Raw genomic sequence first — 23,354 nt, 5'->3', positions numbered from 1 at the left:
TATATATATATATATATATATATATATATATATATATATATATATATATATATATATATATATATATATATATTTTCCCTTTCCTTTTTCATTTAAATGTCATTCTAGAAGACCATTTTTTTCTTTTTTTTTTGCTCGTAGTTGAGGTTATAAATTTTGATGATAGCAGCATTTTGAGGGTTAAGCTACATCATAACAGATGCTGTAATAATTTAGATATGATTCTGTACTTATCAGAACCAAAGAAACTAGCTACATATTAGTTGTATTTTTAATTTATACTTATGATTATGAAAGTAGTGAATGTTGGTGCTCTTGACCAGCACATTTCATGTCATACTGCATTGATTAACACTTTTCATTTATCTTAGTGTTTTGGGATTTCAGAAAATATTGGGCTGCATCCTCATCATTGGCTTTTATTCAAATGAGGAAACAAGTAAATTTTTCTTACAGATAATAAAAAAAATATTAAATTAAAATTAGCTTAATCATTTTCTTATAAAACATATTATGTAATATGTGCATATCTTGTATACTGTATATATAAAAAATAACGAAGTGCATTAGGAAATTACAAGGAAACCTTTAGTGTAATTGGAAAAATTAAAATAATGTAATATGTCAGAATTATTTATATCTACATTGTAATCACCAACAGACAGAACATTATGATTATCTCCATTATGAATTATCTTCTTTTGTTTGTTTACAGCTAATTAAGCAAACAAATGTTATCCTTAACAGGGTCAGGCTTGAACTTAAACAAGGGTGCATTGAGAGCTTTCTCTGACCTTGTAAAATGGGATCACCACAGCTTGAGCAGAGGTTGGTGGGCAGGAAATGGGGGGGAACAGCAGGTGTGCACCCACTTAAGAGGGGCCTGCTCAGGATGGGGGTAGGGGTTGAGCACGTAGTGTGACAGCAGTCACAAACGGCTTATGATAAGCTCCATCTCAAGCAAGTCCGAGATGAACAGCTTGCCAGAAGATGGTTTCTCTTCTAACCCAGTAAAGTGGCAATCAGCGATCAATCTCGATATCTCCAGAATCCTTTTCATTGCTCTTTAGGCCTCTCTCTTTTTATCTCTAAAAAAGTTTTCATTTAACACTAAGCCACTGTTTATTTTAAAATAACCACAGATCAGTAAATAGCTTTCCATCTCACCAGGATATTTAGTAAAGTATTAAGTTAAGTGTTCCTTAATACAAAGCAAATGAAAATTTATGCTTGTATGGTACTATACTTTAAAATTCCTTCCTGCCAGATATCTTAACTGTCTTCAACACAAGTGGGTACAGCATATATCAAGAGACTATTCTATAGTTTACATAAAAGAATGCTGTGTTTGAAAATTATGATCTTGATTATTCTATCAATACAGTAATTCATTCATAGATGACATACATCCTGCAACACAAACCACCTTGGTTGCTGGTTTGACTCCACCAAAAAACTTGGTACCATGCTTTATACATTTCCACTTTTAAGTCTTTCGTATATCTTCAATTTCCTGTTTGGCTGCTGCTATTCTTACAACATGCCACTTAAATTCTACTTCTGGAATGTACAACTACCTTTTTCTAAATTGAATAACTAACATCTGAATAATATATGCAAAATGTAGATGTTTCACTCTTAGGACAGCTGTACCATCATATACAAATATGAAAATAACATATTTGTATGTTTTTAAATTGAATGTCTGAAACAATTTCAGAATATTGTGCCTGCACAACTGTACGTTACATATAAGTTGGTCCAATACACATCAGCAGCAGCCCATCTTCATATCATACCAAAAAAAAAAATGCAGTATGTACTATATTATACACACAGTTAAAGAGCAGCTTTGTACATAATGAAACATAGTGGCTAATACTGAACATATATTGAACGTATATTTCTGCACTTAATGATGACTAAATTAGCCAAATGACGTAACTTAACAGAAGCCTAATAATGTATAAAACTTAAATTATGCTACAGTACAGAATATATAAAACATCAGTCATAATAGGTATTTATTCTGGTGAAATGTAGAACATTGAACATACTGTACTTGTAATTACATGATATGTAAAGTATCGTACACACTATGGTGTCTGAATATCATACATAAGAGAAGAGGAAGTAACATGATGTATACTTGATATATACCACAAAATGATTCTCTTATGGCAACATCTGACCAGGCATCAAGCCCACATCTGACAAGGACGTGAGCAACACCACTCCTCATCAGGATGATAACGACCAAATTCTACTAGGATTAAAGACCACACTTGTAGGCCAGGTATAGGCTTAAGGCCCATGACAGATATTTACTTGCTATGCTTAAAATACAACAAAATCATGAGGATGGGATGTAAGTAGACTATCTTCTGGTATCCTAAAGCCTAGACTAGCAAAATATTCTGATTGAAGAAGATTTTGCCCTAGAGGATGAATAAGTGTATACAAAATTCTATAAAATGCAGTTAAGATTTGCTTTAAATTACAGATGTAATGTCCAATGAACTAGTGAATGATTCTGGGAAAATGAATGAACAAGCTGCAAAGTGGTTATATATGAAATGAAATGTACAGAATTGTTTTCAAGAGATAATAATTTATCTGTATTATTAGTTGACCTATACATGTATTTAGCTGACATGCTGTAGTACATCTGGAAAAAATTGATGTATGTTTTTTGTCTGCAATGCTTGTGAAATTTATATCACACAGAAAATTTAGTTCTATGAGATGTAGATAAAAAAATTTATGAATATGCTAATATACAGTTGCATTAATTATACATTTACTATTCAATGATGACAACCATGCATCTACAGTAATGCAGACTTTGGTTGAAGGATTAGGTGCAAGTATTTATTATATGACAAAACCTTTTTTTCTATGGAAGTCTTGGCCTTGGCAATTTTGAGCTTTGATATTTACATGAAGCAACAGGAGTCATTCCTTACAAATATATATACACTATATTTAGATTAATGCAAATAGCATCAAGTACACTAGATACAACTTGGACTGCCACATATTTTCAGACTGCCAAATGAAATACACTTACAAAGGACAGTGTGCATATAACAACACTATACTTGAAGGTAACATGAACTGGCAAGTATACACAAGTAACCTTACTTGCCAGTCAGTGTACACCATGTGACAAGTTCCTCCTCCATGCCCTCACACACACACTTCTCTACCACTGATAATTCTCAAGTGAGAAAACTAAGCCTTGATGTATCATTTAGCCTTCACACTTATATTCTACACATACCGCATATTCAGTTATGTAAAATTATTCTTTGTATTTCTTGTTTTTAATATTTGGTCTGTGTTTATAGTTATATGTAGTTCTAAAAAACTTATCATTTGGTGCAAAATGTAAACCAAGTGTAAATACAGTACTGAGATTTGTGTTAAAAGTAATAAAGCAGTCATAATAACAGTAAAATTTGGATGGCTTGTCAAACTTTAAAATAAGACATCATATGCTAAGAGAGGATAGCACGAGTCATTCATGGACGCACCACTGCATGAGCAGAAGAGAAACCTACTTAGCCTATCCAAGACATGGTTATTGTTTACTGCACATGCTGTACTGTACACGCACACACACATACACACACACACACAGTTTCTCATACAGTATGTTACATTCTTTAACTTTGCACAATTTTTCAAACTTTATTTATTATGTAGATTCTATTGTTCCTATAATCTCTTCTTTTTCCGCTATTTATAAACATAAAACAAAAGTATGATTGCATACAATGGGTGCATTTTCACAAGGATTTCTTTGGTAAATATGAAGATCATTGCTAACAGGTATATATATTTTTATGTAAAGTGATTTACTGAGCGAACATATCTATGAAATGCGTTTATGAAATGATAAATTAAAAATTACATACTGTAGCATTTAAAATTAAGAAAGACAAAGGTAGTTGAATTTTAGTAAAATAATGTAATACAGTATCTGCACGCATTGTAGTACTCCTCCATACAATATTAGCAAAGGTTAATGTTAATTTCTAACTTTCAAAAAATGTATAATACAGTATACAGTATTTTAAAATTAATGAAATAATAAATTATTCTTTTATGACCTAAACATTCTTCAACTTGAGTGAGTGTACAGTATAAGAGCTGAACAAACTTTTTTGAGTTTGGAAGAATTCAATGTATTGTATTTAATTAGGATGAACTGCAGGAGCTATACACTTTAGTGGTTAATCATTCAGAACCTAAGCAGTTAAAAAATTAATACAATTAATAAACTGCTTTGTGAATACTCAGAATTTAATTGATTATACCAGTGATGTATCTCAATTTGTAATATTTGGTTAATTTGTTTTCTTCATAAATAATTAATGATAATTAATTAATTCCCTGTATTTAACACATCAATGAACAAAATTTTAATATATACTTTACCTCTGTAGATATATTTTCTTACTCATATAATTCAGTGCTGAGCGTACTATGTTGATCCAAACTACACACCTGTTTTCTCTTGTGTAATAACTCAAAATAATATAATAGCCTTACAAAAGTGGGGAACATTCCTACACTGATGTTTCTGCGCTCACAATGGAACCTTTCTTTTGGAGTCGGGGTCCTTCAATCTGTAGAGAAGAGGATGTGTTTAGTTGTCAAATATTTTACATTTACATAAAGATTTCAAAGATATATAAAAGTTTATAGTTGCTTCATCACCATAAGAACATTCAAACACAAGTAGAAAATAAAAAGGATGCTGCTTAATCTTTTAAGAAATTAAAATAAGAGCACAAATTTATACTGTATGAACAATGAGATGGAGGAATGTGGCTAGATTTCCTCAGTTCCAGGAGAGATACACATTCACTGAGTTAAGGAAAGATTAAGATAAAAAACAAAAGCAGTGGAAAGAAAATTTAACTAAATGCAATCAAATGGTTACATTCCAAGCTGTAATCAGATACAGGGTGAAATTAATGATTGTGTGAATATACATATGTACAGTACATTCACACAATTACACTTGTGTGTGGCATCTCTTGTATGCTCCAAACATGAAGGGTTACTCTGCAGCTGATCAGCAATAACTTTTAACTTTTAAGCAAATTCTCAAAGCTCAGTGATGATCTTAGTACGAAGTCATGATGACATAAGAAGATATGTGTTTGATGACAAAGTTAGTAATTTTGCAGAATGCTTGGTGTGAAAGAAGTTGTCCTCTAATAGTAGCTGGAGCTGCAACTGGAGTTCAAGATGTTCTATTAGAGGCAGAAAGTGAGAGTTATTTTACAATAACTATATGTACTGTTGGAGCTCACACCCAGCCACACTCAACAAATTCTCACATGAAGAGAGCTGGGCTTGTGGTGTCTGGTCTTCTTTATAAATGTTATCAAATGTAGTCTTAAAACAAAAACTATTTTTTACTCACAACTTGTATGGTTGTTTTATCTTCAATCTTTTTTATTATTGAAGAAAGCTTTTCTGATATTTTTCCTTCGTCAGTGTTTTTTGATCTTGTACCAATGCCCTCTCATTTTGTTAGCTGCTTTAGGAATCTAACTTCTCTTCATAGACCAATGGTTTGAATTCCAGGACCCATTTCTTTCATTCCTGTGAACTCTTACTAATTTAACTAATTGATTGTTTAAATGTTGGCATAACACCACTGCTTACATATTCTAATTTTAACCACACACAGGTAATAACCAGCATTTTCATCATTGTACTGTCCATGAAGTCTACTAAAACGCTATCTAGACATTGGTTAACATTGCTTTATATAGTCTTGAGTATTGTATAGTGTGAAAGTCACTCCAAGGTTTATTTTTCAGTCTTACTTTATTAGAATCCTGCTGACTAGACTGTAGGTAACATGGAGTCTATGTTTACTCCTTCCCCCACTGTTGCATAACATTTTTATGCATTACATACCATCAGCCATTGTCTACAACAGTCAGTCAGCTTGTTTGGACTATGGGTTGGATGCACAAATTTTTTTAATCCTTGATTGATTTGCTCAAGTACTTTCACATAATTGGCAAACATACTCACATAGCTTTATATTCACTTTAGCAGATCATTGTTATAGCTTATCAAAATTTTTAGGTGCACATTGGTGCACAGATTTGCACCAATCTGTGTGGCATTCCATTTTCACTTTCTGCCAGTCTGATAACCTATTTGTTAGCATACTGTTGCTTTCCAAGTAATTTATGCATATAAACTTGAATGCCTGTTTTAGTGTCTCACTGCTGCATTGATCACGGATACTATTTGTAGTTTAAAGGATTCTTTCCATCTCCATTTTAGTATAAAAAAATTGTAATGGTAATTTTCACCAAACTGTCCGTTTGCCTGCATTAAGTTGCACATCACAACCAGGGTTATTTTAGGCCTATCATAAAATTTACAACTCCCATGCATACATGGGACTCACACATTCTTCCTCAGGCCTCCAGCAACCATCCTCTACCTTAATAAAAATCCTGATTCCCTCACTTTCCTTCTAGGACCTTAGTAGGAAGACGAGGACCATGTATGACATATCACCATCCAGTGTCTGAACGTGCAAGGTGGCTATACTAAGAGCCATTGAACTTTTAATAACAGTAAATGATTGATTACCATGTACAGTACTGTAAATATTAACAGGCAAAATATGTGCTATGTGCAATTATATGATTTAGGCTTATAAATATATTTATATATATAGTATAAATAAATACATGGTGTGCATATATTTATACACATATATCTGTATGTATGTATATTTTTTACAGTTATACATAATAAACACCACCATTGACACATCAGTTCAACTTGTTAGAACAAAAAAAGTAAATGAAAGTGAGAACAATGAAAATAAATCGACAACATTATTCCCATGTGGCACCTCGCCTAATTGCTACAGAAAAACAACAACTTCCCCAGGCCACTACAGCTAAACCACAAAAGATAAAGAGTATTTTTACTTGGATTTCCGTGCTTTCTGGAGGCTAGGCCTGGGCCTGACAGCTGAGTGGACAGTGCTTCAGATTCGTAGTCCTGAGGTTAAGGGCTCGATCCCTGGTGGAGGTGGAAACAAATGGGCAGAATTTCTTTCACCCTGATGCCCCCTGTTACCTAGTAGTAAATAGGTACCTGGGAATTAGACAGCTGCTACGGGCTGCTTCCTGGGCCTGGGGTTGTGTAACAAAAAGGAGGCCTGGTCGAGGACTGGGCCCCGGGGACTCTAAGCCCCGAAATCATCTCAAGATAACCTCAAGATAGTTAACAATGCCAAATGAAAAAATAATTTTTTCATAATCATTTTTGTGTGTGCCCCACATGAGTGGTGGTGCACCACACTGCACTGTGCTGCACTGCATACATTTAACATGTACGCAGTGCAGGTGTTAATACTGAAAAATGCAAAACCTTGCATTTAGGGCATAACAATAAACATCATGACTATCAAACCAACAACACTACCATGAACGATTCCTAGGAGTCACGATCCACCATTTTATTGAAAGTTGCACAATAAGTGGGAGCTGTAGTTAAAAAAAAAAAAAAATAAGGAATAGTCAAACATACCCTTGACTGGAAAGTAGTTATTCTACTTTCCAGTCCAGTTTCTACTTTCAGTTTCTCCAGTTTTCCAGTTTCTACTTTCCATTCCAGTAGACTGGGAAATATAGTTACACTGGAAAAGTAGTTATTCAACTGTACAAATCTCTGGTGTACCCCCATTTGAAATACTGTATCCAAACATGGAGACCTCACCTTTAAAGGGACATATCTGCTATGGAGAAAGTTCAACACAGAGCAACAAAAATCATCCCAGAACTAAGTTGACTCATACCCAGAATGGTTGAAGGCCACAGGACTAACAACACTGCAAACCAGATATGACAAGAGCTGGTCTCAGCAAGACCTAAAATGCAGAAGAAGTTGGAGGATATTACCGTAATCCAAACCACTTCTCTAAAAAGTCAAGTGTAATACAAGAGACAATAGGTTCAAGCTCAATGAGCAACAAGGTAGAACAGAAAACATTTTTTTTCACTCATACGGTTATAAACGTATGAAACTGCCTACTCACTGTTGTCATAAATGCCAATTGGAAAAAACCCTCAAACACTGGGAGGAACTTGCCTGTCCCAGTCAAGGCCACTAGAGAGATGGTGACCCTCAGGTAAACTCAGGTAAATACTTATTTCTAGCTTGTTTGTACAGTATTTCTGGCACATTTGTGTTTGGTTATTTCCTGTAATGTTTCATGGCTTCTTATTTTTCTCCATTGTTATCCAGTATGCCTTGTAAGCCTTTTTTTTTTTTTATCCCGTTTTTCTTTTTGTTCTGGTGTATACTTTTGAGTGCTCTTTACATGGATGTCCCAAAATTTTAGCATATATTACAATGAGATCAGTTCCCTGCAGCTCATGATCTCATTCTTGTAATCTAGTTTCACATTATTCTCTCTACCTTACTCCACCAGTTTTAGTTAGTCCCCACCATAATATCATATTTAACAACATAGTCTGTATTATTACCATCAGAGTATGAATATGCTTCCCAAGTGTCAAGTATACAAACTATTTCCTATCTTATGAATACTTTATTTAGTATTGATGTCATTGCTGTCTCTCACGCTGCTAAATACTTCCACCATCAAATTTAGACAAAAAAGAAATGTTCCTGGTATTCTCTGTTCTGGCCTCAAATGCTTCCCAGTTGTTGTGTTTTCAGTTAAAATCTCCAAAGATAATTAATTTGGTCTTTTCCTGGTTTATTTATAACACTATATTTTCGGATGGTTATAAGCCCTTCACATTTGTTACTGAGCTCTGTATGATGTTTGCTCAAGGTTGTTTGCATTTATGGTGGTGATAAGGTTTTAGTTTTGCAGCAATGTAATAGTTCGAAAGTTACAACTTCTTCAACGTGTGGGTTTTTGGTGTTATCTCACTGGTTCTGATGCGGTTCTTTACCAATATTATTACTCTGCCACCACATCCTTTTTTTCCTTCTTATGTTTTCCCAACACAGTAGAACCTTCTGCAAACACCATTTCATTAATAACTCTTTCATGTTATCACATGCTTTAACCATTGTACTTATCCCATTCACAAAGTGATTGGCTGCAGCATTCACATCATCTTTTGGTGATTTTGCTCAGTCCCAGTTGTTTATAAGTCATGTTGGTTGCATAGTTATATACAGTATTTAAATCTCAGATGCCTCTGGTGATTGTCTTGTTAGAAAAAATCCTGAGTGCCCTAGTTTTTCTGAGCATTAGTAAACTGCGAAGGCTTTACAGGAGTTGGTAGATTTTAGTGATGAATAGGAATACACATGAAATAGTAAACTTTAATATTATCTATCAGAAGATGAAATAAGCAACTCTAATACAAAGGGTAGCAAGATTGACAAATGCAGTTGTGACCCAGTTGAAGGTGAGCCAATAATGCTGTCATTCTTTGACTTGTCAATTGAAGTACATTTGGTGATATAGGGTCCAATTCTAATGAAAATCTATAATATGATTTTTAGTAATCATGGTGCTAGTGTGAATGTTGGTGAGCATGGTGCGACCTACAGTAGTCATTGGTGAGAGAACTGTTGTCAAATGAAGCAAATTTGGTGCCACAAGCAAATGTATTACATGAAATTAATGCTCATGTCATTTTTAAGGATCATGATGTTAGTGACATCATATGCTAGCAGTGATGATGGTAGTGGTACCACTTGTGTTGGTGATGTGTGATTGTACATGACACCACCCAAAGCAATGGCTTTTTGATTCACTGAATTAAGAAATTACACCAAAACTTGGTTTCCATTCTTAATTTCTCTTGACCTGCATCCTGCAACTTGCACACCTCAAAGAGATTCTTCACAGATAAGGATTAATCCATGGAATGAATGGCTGCATAATTTGGTGCAAAGAACTACCCAGATTCATTTAAAATTATATAAATAAAATAAAAGTCAAACAACAATGTTTGTGAACTGGTAATGAATGTAGAATGTATAAAACATAATTTAACTGAAAAATAGGCTAATGTTAACATAGTTTTGTTAGTGTGAAAAGGATGCAAGAAAAATGCGAGAATGTATTTCCATGGAAGAGACAAGCACACAAGTGCAGAAGCTGAAATTAATGAGAGTTGCAGGCATTGATGATGTATATGCAGGAATTACTGAATGCAGCAAAGAGAATTGAATGGGTGTAGAAAATGTATTAGAAAGCATGTACAAGTTGTAATATACAGATGTTTGGGAAGAAACTGTGATCATACCTTTTCATAAAAATACATTTGCCTACTGCATTGCTTTCTAAAAGTAGTGGACAAAATGTATGGCAGAATAGTAACTGTAAGATAATAGAAGAAATTGAGAGTTTAGTGATTAACAAGGTGGGTTTCACTGTGGAAAAGATTTTGTGGCTTAGATATTCACAATTAGACAGCTTGTAGGGAAGGCATGAGAAAACAAATATGAGGTATATATGACACTCATGGAAATGAGGAAAGTACTGTACAATATATGATGAGTAAATAGTATTTTTCAATGCACTGGAGGATACTGAGAATGTAAGAGTTGGTGGAATGTTATTAAATGCTTTGAAGATTTTATGCGGGATTTGGAGCATATCTGAAGGTTAAAGGTGTATCAATTGACTTATTTTATATTAATGCATGAGTAATGCAGTACAGGACAGGTTGCCTGTGTATTCCTATAAATATGAGAGGCTTATATCGAGGTCCCCCAAGGTCACACTACTGAACTTCCCTAGGATGCATCTCACAAGAAGCTAGCTCCCAGGAGCCAGATTCACGAAACAGTTACACAAGTACTTACGAACGTGTATATCTTTCCTCAATCTTTGACAGCTTTGGTTACATTTATTAAACAGTTTACAAGCATGAAAACTTCCCAATCAACTGTTGTCCCAATCAACTGTTGTTATTGTTATAAACAGCCTCTTGGTGCTTTGGAGCTCATTGACTGTTTAATAATTGTAAACAAAGCTGCCAAAGATTGAGAAAAGATGTACAGGTTAGTAAGTGCTTGCATAATGGCTTCGTGAATATGTCCCCCAAGTACCTATTTACTGCTAGGTGAACAGAGGCATTAGGTGATAAGAAATGTGCCAAACCATTTCTATCCTGTGTGGAATTTGAACCAGGAATTCCTGATTGTGAGTAGAGAATGAACCCAACTGTACTCCAAAGACCCTAATGTACAATTGAATGAAGTCATGAGGGAGATGAGAGTAAGAATATTTAGCAAAAGATTTTAAGTAAGTGCATGATAGGCATAAATGTATTCTATCAAATCCTAAGTGTGATGATGCAGTTCTAATAGGAGATAACAATGTGTCATGGAGTTCATTTGTTAAAAGTAAATTTTTTAGAGTTTTAAATAGTGCAACTCACAGGAAGAAATGTACACTTAGTTGTATAAAATGGTGGGATGCTGCTGTGGATAACTGCTGGTGTGTAGTTACAGGATGAGAGCTATGCTCGTGGTGTCCCGTCTTCCCAGCACTCTTTGTCATGTAACGCTTTGAAATTACTGACGGTTTTGGCCTCCACCACCTTCTCACCTAACTTGTTCCAACCGTCTACCACTCTGTTTACAAAAGTGAATTTTCTCCAGGTGTTCTACCCATTTAGTTTTAATTATTTTTTCCAATATTTTGACTAATACACTTGTCAATGATACAGGTCTATAATTGATGGGGTCTTCCCTGCTGCCACTTTTGTAGACTGGAACTATGTTAGCCTTTTTCCACACATCAGCTAGAACTCCTGTACACAGGGACGCCTGAAAAATCAGTTGAAGTGTAATGCTGAGCTCAGGTGCACATTCTCTCAGAACCCATGGTGAAACTCCATCTGGACCAACTGCTTTGTTCTTACTTAGCTCCTTGAGCATTTTTTCCACGTCGTCTCTAGACATCTCTATGTGCTCTATGCTGTTCTCTGGAATTCTTATTGTGTCTGGTTCCCTTAAGATTTCATTTTGTACAAACATACTTTGGAACTTTTTGTTTAACGTTTCACACATTTCCTTTTCATTTTCCATGTATCTGTCCCTCATTTTCAACCTCTGAATATTGTCCTTTACCTGCAATTTGTTGTTTATGAATATTATAGAATAGACCTGGTTCTGTTTTACATTTGTCCGCAATCTCTTTTTCAAAATTTCTTTCTGCATCTCTCCTCACTGCCGTGTACAGTAATTGTTTTTCACATCTTTGTATCGCTGGTATGTTTGGGGGTTTGGCCTCTTCCTATATTGATTCCATTTTTGTGTCTTTTGGTATCTGGCCCTCTCACAATTTCTGTCGAACCAATCCTGTTTCCTAGTTCTGCATCTCTGCTTTGGTATAATTTTTTTGTGCCTTTATCATGTATTTCACAAAACTTGACATACATCTCATTTATTTCATGTCCTAACAGCAAGTGTGTGTGTGTGATGATGATGCTTTTCTGTTATGGTTCACATTATCATTTCCCATAGTTGGGGAGAGCAAGCCTTTGAGGCTTCTCGAGGTCTACCCCTAGGCCACAACATTTATTATTATCAACATTAGGCCTAACTTCTGGATACCTATTTACTGCTTGATTAACAGAGGCATCAGGTGAGGGAATCACTGCTCAAACACGTCTGTCCTACTGTGAGTATTGAACCTGGATCTTTTGGCTGTGATTTGACTGTAGTTACCATTGTGCCACAAGACTCATGTAGTATCAGTGATATATCCATACTACATGGGTGTTATGTCAAATATATGGGGGTGCCATTTTTGTATAACTTTATTTTTCTTCAGTATTTCCTCCTATATCTTCCTGCCTGATGCCTCCCCACCATATGAAAATAAGGAAATTGGGTACGTAAATAATTATCAAAATCAGGCACCAAACCTTGAAGGCTATATAGCATTGTCTGTGTCATATATTATTCAAATCAAAAGTTCTAGATACTGTACAGGATGCCAATGCAAGAGTAGAAAAGACAGAAAATAAAGAATTTATGTAGTGACATATGATTCAAAGGAAGAGTGGGAAAGCAAATTTTCTGATCATTCTGAAACTCAGGGCATTCTTCAGGGAGTTGCATGACTGTTAGCAGGACAATGCAGTTTTGACAGTAAGGTGCCGGTCTCTGTTCCATTAAATAATTGTGTGTGGTCAAAATACAAATTAGCCGATGACATTTCCCGCTCTCTCTTTTATGAGGACAGGATGAAGGTCACATTTAATAGTATGTAATCTGTTATTTATAATGGCTAATTATCGAACAGCTGCAAATTGTATTATCAATGAAAGCATAGAAGTCCAAGGAAGGAATTTGCTTCTGGGAGATTTCCCATAAAACCTCTTTAGTAGCAGTGTTTGTAAGATCATTAGAGACAAAACTAGAGACATTAGTTACAATATGGTTCGAACTCAGCAAAACTTGACTGTCTTAAGTCTGCTAAATATGAGAGAAATTGAGTGGTAATGATGATCATGGTGTAGTTTGCAACTGTGTTCTTAGCTCATGTAAATTCTGGCATCAGAGTATTTTCTTTTTCAGTTTTATCATAACTGCATGCAAGTTCATAAAAAGATCATATCATATATCATATCCCCTCTTATTCTTCTGTCTTCCAAGTTGGACAGGACCAAAACTTATAATCATTCATTGTAGTTATTACTGCCAGAGTCCACTGTGTTGCATGTCTGTCTAGGTGCAGCATAATATTTCAGCTGCTTACTTTAATTTACCTCTGACATACATAGTAAGTAATTTCTTTAAAATACCAATCCATGTAAGGTACATGGAACTTCTGTACTATATTCTAACATTTTCAAAAATTTCCTGTGACTTTTACTGTACTTTAGAATTGATGTTGTGTTATGCTGATAAATAATCACTTATTACCTCAGGTAATTTTCTTCAATTTCCCTAGAATTCTGCTTAACAATCTGTAATTTTTGTGTGGCCAGGTCTATTCTCCTATTCCACCATGTGGTATTTGTCTACACTAGATTCCAGCATTGTATTTTATCTGTAGTCGGCTCACAACTGATTGGTCCCAGGTTTAATTTCCAGGTGGGGAGATTTTCCAGGCAGGGAGAGATGCCTAGGCATGTTTCCTTTCACCTGATGCCTCTCTAAACCTAGCAGTAAATAGATACCAGGGAGCTAGTTCAGTGTTGTAAGTTGCCTTCTGGAAAAGATCCCTCACGGACCTAGGGGGGGGGGGACGACCTTGATAAGCCTAACAGGCTCTCTGTCCTCACACATGGGAGATCATAAGTTTTGTATCCATTTTTGTATAAATAAAATATTATCATTATTATTAATTTTTCCTTCATTTCTATGATATTTCTTACTCTCAGTTTTTGTATTCACTTGCAGCTTTCCTTTTAAAAAATTGAAGAATACTTTTGAATCTATTGTGAATGTTTACTGTCACTTTTCTCTTGAACTTTTGGTGTTCCTTCCCACTGACTTTTATGCACGTAATACTGTATGTGCATATCTTCAATCTTGGTACCACCACATTTCTTGGCCACTTTCTGTAGCTTCTCCAGCCTTTACTTTCTTCTCCATGCCTTATTTAAAATATCTTTATTATTTTATTTATTAATAAGTTATAAAAGTAAGTGTTCCTTCTTGGTATTAGCATCTCAGGTTAAATATTATCTCATCTTTCTTTGAAATACAGTCATAAATGCTTAATTTATATGGTCCATTACTAAAATTAACTTTACCCATTTCTCACCTAATTTACAGGAGACCTATAGTGCAGTTGTTAGCTCTCTCACCACCAGAGACCTATAGTGTAGTGGTCAGCTCTCTCACCACAGGTAATCTATAGTGTAGTGGTCAGCTCTCTCACCACCGGAGACCTATAGTGTAGTGGTCAGCTCTCTCACCACAGGTAATCTATAGTGTAGTGGTCAGCTCTCTCACCACAGGTAATCTATAGTGTAGTGGTCAGCTCTCTCACCACAGGTAATCTATAGTGTAGTGGTCAGCTCTCTCACCACAGGTTGGTTGATACCTGGTTGATGGGGTTCTGGGAGTTCTTCTACTCCCCAAGCCCAGCCCGAGGCCAGGCTTGACTTGTGAGAGTTTGGTCCACTAGGCTGTTGCTTGGAGCGGCCTGCAGGCCCACATACCCACCACAGCCCGGTTGGTCCGGCACTCCTTGGAGGAATAAATCTAGTTTCCTCTTGAAAATGTCCACGGTTGTTCCGGCAATATTTCTTATGCTTGCTGGGAGGGTGTTCAACAACCGTGGACCTCTGATGTTTATACAGTGTTCTCTGATTGTGCCTATGGCACCTCTGCTCTTCACTGGTTGTATTTTGCATTTTCTTCCATATCGTTCACTCCAGTACATTGTTATTTTACTGTGTAGATTTGGTACTTGGCCCTCCAGTATCTTCCAGGTGTATATTATTTGATATCTCTCTCATCTTCTTTCTAGTGAGTACATTTGGAGGGCTTTGAGACGATCCCAATAATTTAGGTGCTTTTTCGCGTCTATGCGTGCCGTATATGTTCTCTGTATTCCCTCTGTTTCAGCAATCTCTCCTGCTCTGAAGGGGGAAGTGAGTACTGAGCAGTACTCAAGACGGGACAACACAAGTGACTTGAAGAGTACAACCATTGTGAAGGGATCCTTGGATTTGAAAGTTCTCGTAATCCATCCTATCATTTTTCTGGCTGTCGCAATATTTGCTTGGTTATGCTCCCTAAACGTTAGGTCGTCAGACATCATTATTCCCAAATCCTTTACATGCGGTTTTTCTACTATGGGTACATTTGATTGTGTTTTATACCCTGTATTATGTTTAAGGTCCTCATTTTTACCGTACCTGAGTACCTGGAATTTATCACTGTTAAACATCATGTTATTTTCTGATTAGGTAATCTATAGTATAGATATAGGTAATCTATAGTGTAGTGGTCAGCTCTCTCACCACCGGAGACCTATAGTGTAGTGGTCAGCTCTCTCACCACCGGAGACCTATAGTGTAGTGGTCAGCTCTCTCACCACCGGAGACCTATAGTGTAGTGGTCAGTTCTCTCACCACCGGAGACCTATAGTGTAGTGGTCAGCTCTCTCACCACATGTAACCTATAGTGCAGTGGTCAGCTCAGTTGGCTCATAAATTAATATTTTATGGTTCAATTCCAGTTAAGGATGAGATGTTTGGGAACATTTTTGTACGCCTGATGCCTTTGTTCACCTAGTAGTAAATAAGTACAGTAAACATGAATTAGGTAGCTGTTGTGGGTTGCATCCTTGGAAAGGTCATTCATTGACTTATTGAAACCTCAATAACTATAGCAGGCTTAACCAAAGATGACTATTATCTTGCTTCCTTCAACTGTATTTGTAACAACTTGGAGCTTGTAGGAATATCCTTAGGCTCATTGTCACTTAAATGCTTAAACCATTGACTACTTTATCTGCTTTTTCATTCACTTTCTTCCATTTTGCTACTTGCATTTTAGTGTTTTACAGTAATAAAAATTTGTAAACTATGTTTCCTTAATCATTGTGGCTGGAGCTTACAGCCACAATACTGCATATGAGGAACCTATAGATGGGTCATCTATTTACCCCATGCAACCATAACAAGCATCCTCAGCCACTTGCATTTTGGTTCTAGTGTTTGGATCACTGGAAAATACACTGGAAATACACTTGCATTCTAGTGTATTTCATATTTTTCACATTTTGTACTGGAACTGTGTGTAATAGTGCAGATAAGATTATAATTGATTGAAGGATCTTAAAATGTACTGGAACACCTGCCAAGAATGTCAAGTGTATGAATGTGACAATGTCATTATGATGACAAGGAGATTCAGAAATTTAAGAAAAACTTGACTCAATGGAAAGTTAGTATTTTGATTAAAAACTTGTATTGTACTCTGAGTATTTCGATCAAAAGATTAAAAAAAAGCTAAAGGAATTGTTCTGAGAGCTGTGTGAAGGAAGCCAAGTTGCCAAAGCAGATTGATGAAGAGGAACAGTCTTAACAGGCGATGAAAATGGTCCAGGACGGACCGAAACGTCGTCGTTACTTCATTTTCTAGTGTGTGGGTTGGTCAACAGTCTTAACAGATGGGTGAACATGATAAAACTGAGGGCCCACATAAGAAAAAGATACCCCACTACCTAATAGCAAAAAACCATTAGATCTTCTGAAGGCTGGAGCACTAAAGTACAATATGTGATTTTACTAGACTACTAAGTACAAATGTTCCTATTTTGTCAACACCACTGTAGTCTGTTAGTTGTTCATTGTATGGGAGTTACTCAAGTACTGGAACAAATACTGTACTTTGTTCAATTATGCCAATATCTGTGGTATACCCAAGGTTTTTGGGCTGACGGTTTTCATTCATTGATAAAACTGTTCAGTGCCTATATATTGGTTTCATGGGAAAAATATACCATATACCAACTTCCACTCAGTGTATGACTGGGAAGAAGCATAAATCAATTTGCAAGTACAGTATCCCCATACATACAATAAGTTTATAACTCTATAAAACAATCACAGTGTATCCCTGTGACACTCAGACTGGTGAGTGCTGTAGCACTCTCAGACTGGTGAGTGATGTGGCACTCTCAAGACTAGCGAGTGATGTGGCACTCTCAGACTGGCGAGTGATGTGGCACTATCAGACTGGTGAGTGATGTGCATTCTCTATTTTTCACATGTGGTTATTCTGCATACTTGGATCAGTGTTTTTGTGATCATTGTTGCATATATATGAGCATATGTGTGTGTGTGTATATGTATATGTATATATATATATATACATATACATATACATATACACACACACACACACCAAATATGTTTCCTGAGACCTGGAACTTTAAGAACAAGAGGTCATAGATTTAAACTAGTTAAACACAGATGCCGAAGAAATATAAGAAAATTCACTTTCGCAAACAGAGTGGTAGACGGTTGGAACAAGTTAGGTGAGAAGGTGGTGGAGGCCAAGACCGTCAGTAGTTTCAAAGCGTTATATGACAAAGAGTGCTGGGAAGACGGGACACCACGAGCGTAGCTCTCATCCTGTAACTACACTTAGGTAATTACACATTTACATGTAAAAAAAACTAATCGATGACTAATCATATCTTTTGCACGGAAAAATTAAAATAAACTTTATTCAAAATACTCTGTAAAACACACTATCCGGTAATTCTCAAAGATATATCTGGGCACTTTATAAATTACTGTACTAGGAGAAACAATACTTAAGTATTATCTGCTTTCTTTATACAGATACATAAATTAAGTAGCTGTGTACTTAATTTATACATATGTGCACATATGCATAATTTTTCATTTATGATAAATGACGAATACTGATGTTTATATTCTGTACTTTTGTATATTCAGGAATGCAATGCACAAACTAATACACATTCTGTACACACACAAACATATACTGTTTACAAACTAAAATGCACAATGTTAGAAAGTTCACTTTTGGAAACATAGTGGTAGACAGTTGGAACAAGTTAAGTGAGAAAGTGGTGGAGGCCAAAACTGTAAGTAGTTTCAAAGAATTATACAGTATAACAAAGTGTACTGGGAAGACGGGACACCACGAACGTAGCTTTTATCCTGTAACTAAACTTAGGTAATTACTGTTCTATTTTATTTTTGTTGTTTAATTTTATTTATTTTATTCACATAAAAAACATAAAAAACAGTAACATAATAAATAGTAAACATACAAAAATGTCTTTGCAAATGAAAATACTGTATGTAAAAACATATTTGTTGTGACATTTAGTCAAATGGAGAAGAGAAGTGGGTACAGATGTAAATAAGAACGAGTACACCAGAATTAGAAGGGCAGCAGAAAAGAAGTTTGAAAATTAAATACAGTATCAGAAAAAAACAAATGCCCAAGTAAAGGTGTTGGATAGTCATATATGGAAGTACACAACAGTACAAGACCATGTGATCAGACAGGGAGAAACACTGACAGAGAATGATAAGGAAGTGTGCAAGGAACTCAATAACAGGTTCTAGATGGTTTACACACCTGAACCAAAATGGAGTCCAAAGAGTGGTAACAACATACTGCCAGAAGCAATACTAAATCAGAATGAAAGTAACAGTAATCGTGGCAAAATGACACATGGTGAAACTATATGCAACAAAAGAAGTGGAACTAAACTAGGTATCACTTGTGTAACTGAAGAAGGCTGTAGACCTATTGGAAACAATGAATTTTATAACTGAGGGACAACAAGAAATCAGAGGTGGGGGGGGGGGTCATGCCTAACAAATTTAACAAAATTTTATGACAAATTCACTAACATATGACAAGGAAAAGAAGGATGTATCTTCCCACACTGACAAAAATATTTTGATAATGTTCCTCACCAAGTACATGGACGAGCAGCAGTGTTCTCAACATGGTATGGCCATTGGTTTCTCACCAAAGATTAGCGCACAAGATGGAGAAACAAGTAGAGATAACTGTAAAGATACTTAACTGGATAAGAGAGTTCCTGATGGGCTGGAAATACAAGGTCATAGCAATAGAGAATGTCAGGCTGAAGTGTAGTGGAAAGTGAGATCTATTATGGCTTAGTCCTTAGATCATTGTTCTATCTAATGTATGTAGATGACCTACCAGAGGGAGAAACCTTGAACATAATGACTGTGGATGATGCAAAAGTAATTATGAGAGTAAGAATTGAGGAGGATTGCAAACTGCAAAATATTGCAGAAAGACCTTGACAAAGTTCAGAAGTTGGCAGAAACATGGCTGTTAACATTTGTAAGGTAATGAAGATGCAAAAGAGAGATAGGAGACCTGCAGGGCACTACACCATAAAAACAGAAGCCCTCTACAAAAAACAGTAAAAGAAAAAGCTTGAGAGTGGATATAATCCAAAAATTAACATAGAAGCTCACATCAACATAATAATGTCAGTGGCATATAGAAATTTAGCAAACATAAGACCAGCATTTAAAAATCAAAACAAGGAGGCTTTCAAAACCATATATTCCACCTACATGAGACCATTACTGAAGTATGCAGTGCCAGCATGGAACCCATACCCCATAAAGTACAATACAAAACTTAAGAAAGTACTGAAGTCTGCAACTAGGACTAGTACGTACAGCACAGTACTAAAATAGAGAGAGCTCGGCTATGAGGATAGGTTAAGGAAATCCAACATCACAAGGAGACGAAGCAGAGGGGATATGGTGGGAACATATAATTGTTTCTTCCCACCATACAATTCATGGTGGGAACAGACAAGATTGTCAAGAACAAACTATTTAAACTGAGAAGAAGGGTCCATCTAATTACCCAAAGCTACCCAAACTTACTCAAAGCTACACAAAGCTTCCTAGCATTATGTTAGTAATGAATAAATATTATATATTTATTCATTATAATGTTGGTGCTGAATGTAGAACATGAAAAATAAATTTTTGCTCTGAAAAAGTAACTTTTTATAACAAAATTAGATGAAAATAAGAAACGTGACGCCAAAGCAAGTCGACGGTCCAAGCGACAATGTCTGCTGACATATGAGCCTCCTGTACCTACCTAACCTAACCAACCTACCCAAACATAACGTAACGTAACGTAACCTAACCTAACTAAACCTAACCTATCCAAACATAACTTAATATAACCTCTAGGCAACAATGTATCTTGAATAATTTGTTCATCTTGGATACGTCGCTCCACAACATTATCTCTTGGATTGTCGAATTCCTATGGCCTCTCATGCCACTTAGTTTCATCTAATTTCGTTATAAATTTATATTACCACAGAGTAAAAGTATGTTTTTTATGTTCTACATTCAACACCAACAATATAGTGAGTAAATATATCATATTTCTTCATTACTTATGTAATGTTAGGAAGCTTTGGGAAGCTTTGAGTAAATTCGAGTAACTTTGGGTAATTAGACGGACTGGGAAGAAGTAGAACTAGAGGACATCAATAGAAGCTGGATACACAACTGAGCCGTACAGAGGGAATTAAATATTCGTATCTCATAAGAAGGGTTGGCAAGTGGAATGCATTAATATACAAAGCTGTAAAAGCAACTTACATCACAACTTCAAGAAAAAATATGTCAAACTTGAATCTTAAGAGATGTAATAAGTACTTGAAGTATAAAATGCTATGTCATACCTATCACTTTCCTAGTCACTGTTAGGTGCACAGTGTACACTGTCTAGAGTGGACTAATTTGGATTGGTTCCTTTCTAACTCTCCAAGGGTTGTGATTCTTCGAGCAATTTGCCATTTTGTGCAATTGCCAATTTTTTCCTTAGACCCAAAATGAAAGACAACATCTTTGCATATAGGCCTTATAGAAAACAAAAAATATATATAAACAATGTATTTTAAATGTACTGTGTGGAGGATTTATTTCACTAACTTTGAGAAGTTGATGGTTTGTTTGGTTAGAAGAGCTTCATGCCTCAACTCATGCTTCCTACTCATGCTTATGCTTCCTACTACAACTCATGCCTCCTACTACAACTCATGCCTCCTACAACAACTCATGCCTCCTACTACAGCTCAAGGTTCGTGAAACAAATCACCCAAAATAATTCTTTCAAGCATGGATTGCACAACTCCCTATTAGGCAATAAGAAAGCAGCCAAAGACCAATTACTGTACACTGGTTATTGAAAATAGTCAAAAGTGCATTAATAAAATGCAGCATGACTAACCTAAAAACTTTGCCCAGTTAAAAGTGGCAGAATAGCTTGTATGATCCATTGTACCACTAATCTGCAGACCCAACACAACCAAGCTACTTTAAAGAGTGAGGCAAAATGTAAACTGCACAATTTAATTAACCTAAAACAAACCAGCAGGATAGTTACCTCAGTGTATAAATTTAATTGAATCATTTATCTCATCAGTTAAGTATTTATCTAGTTTACTGTAAAATATTACAAGTGCAAATGTTGCCCAAAGATAGATACTGTATGTCAATTTGAAGATCAGACATCTTACCAGACTCAGTAAAATATAATTAATTTGCCAGCCCAAAGTTAGGTTAGAATTTCTTAATTTATTTGCAAGGCCAGTTAGATCAGAATTCAAGAACTGAAATTGCAAGTCCAGCTATGTCAGGATTTATTATTTATTGAAATATTACTGTTTTACTTTTAGAAATTGAGGCCAGGGGAAATTTTCACAAATACCAAAATTATATGGGCAAAACTCCACTAATATACTAAACCAATAATCTCTCATTTATTCTGGACTTGTAGAGGTATTAGCTTATATCTAGACATTTTTCTTCTAAAATGGGAAACCATACATAAATATGTGTATACCATTATGGATATATTAATTGGGAAGGCTGTACAAAAAGACTTCTCTTCACAAAAGCACACAAAGTTTTTCAGTTGTCCTGTATTAAATTAATAATGATTTGCCAAGAAACATAATAACCTTTTTGTAGGTATATTAATATTAAATAATGCACAAGAGTGTTAGCAATTGCCAATCAATAAATTAAATAATAAACTGACAGCTAGTATAACTCCTTACTCTTGTGTTAATCTTAAATTAATTCTACAAATAGTCATTAGTAAACATCCATGGATATTAACAATAAATACTGTGTATTTAACCCAGGAAAAATTAAAAAAACAAAACAAAATATCTTTGCAAAGCCCTTGAGGGGATACAGAGGCAGGGAGCTGTTGGTGTGGCTCCACGTGACCGCAACACACCAACACGGGTGAGGTGGCGTGGCTTCATAAGTTCACTAATTTCAGTAAGAGCCACGTCAGCCGTTGGATATTGCCTCGTAACCTTCCCTACCCCTTCACACCCAAATGGTTCTACTGCAGTAGTGAGGGAAAGATGTGTTAACCAGAGGTTAAAGTTAGTGCATGTAGGCTGACTGTTATTCTGTATCTTGATTTATTCTCTTTACGTAAAGCGCTTATAAGTGGAGCAATGTCTCGAAAATGGCTTAGTATAGATTTATTATCTAAATTTACTACCCATAAATTTCTTATGTGTTGGATTAATACCACTGCCTCATTTAAAAAGTGCCAAGGATTTATATAATTTATACATTTCCTCACTAACTATTAAAGATATAAATTTAAATCTGTAGGAGGTTTGTTGGTGGGAGGCAGTCAAGTCTGCAGCCTCATCAACACACTCATGCCATCAATTACAACTCAAAATTACCAAAACAAAATCTCCACAATACTGCAAGATAAAATACAGGAAAAATTATGTGTAACAGAGAAGAGAAAACTATATTTTTACTTACCTTAAAGATGACCTGGTT

General features: G+C 35.5%; 1 protein-coding gene across 27 annotated transcripts in view; it reads right to left on the bottom strand.

Moving 5' to 3' along the window:
• Nucleotides 1-619: 619 nt before the first annotated feature.
• Nucleotides 620-23,354, bottom strand: part of LOC138349576 (electroneutral sodium bicarbonate exchanger 1-like) — a 287,070-nt gene continuing 264,335 nt past the window's right edge. For all 27 annotated transcript variants that reach the window (XM_069333338.1, XM_069333316.1, XM_069333339.1 and 24 more), the window contains one exon: nucleotides 620-4,634. In XM_069333338.1, the coding sequence (XP_069189439.1) occupies nucleotides 4,575-4,634 (60 nt within the window). In that variant the 3' untranslated portion in view covers nucleotides 620-4,574. The remainder of the gene's footprint in view (nucleotides 4,635-23,354) is intronic.

The sequence above is a fragment of the Procambarus clarkii genome, chromosome 29 (genome assembly GCF_040958095.1).
Source record: "Procambarus clarkii isolate CNS0578487 chromosome 29, FALCON_Pclarkii_2.0, whole genome shotgun sequence".
Lineage (NCBI taxonomy): Eukaryota > Metazoa > Arthropoda > Malacostraca > Decapoda > Cambaridae > Procambarus > Procambarus clarkii.
Note: the sequence above shows the minus strand (reverse complement) of the source record. Positions and strands in the feature narration are given on the sequence as shown.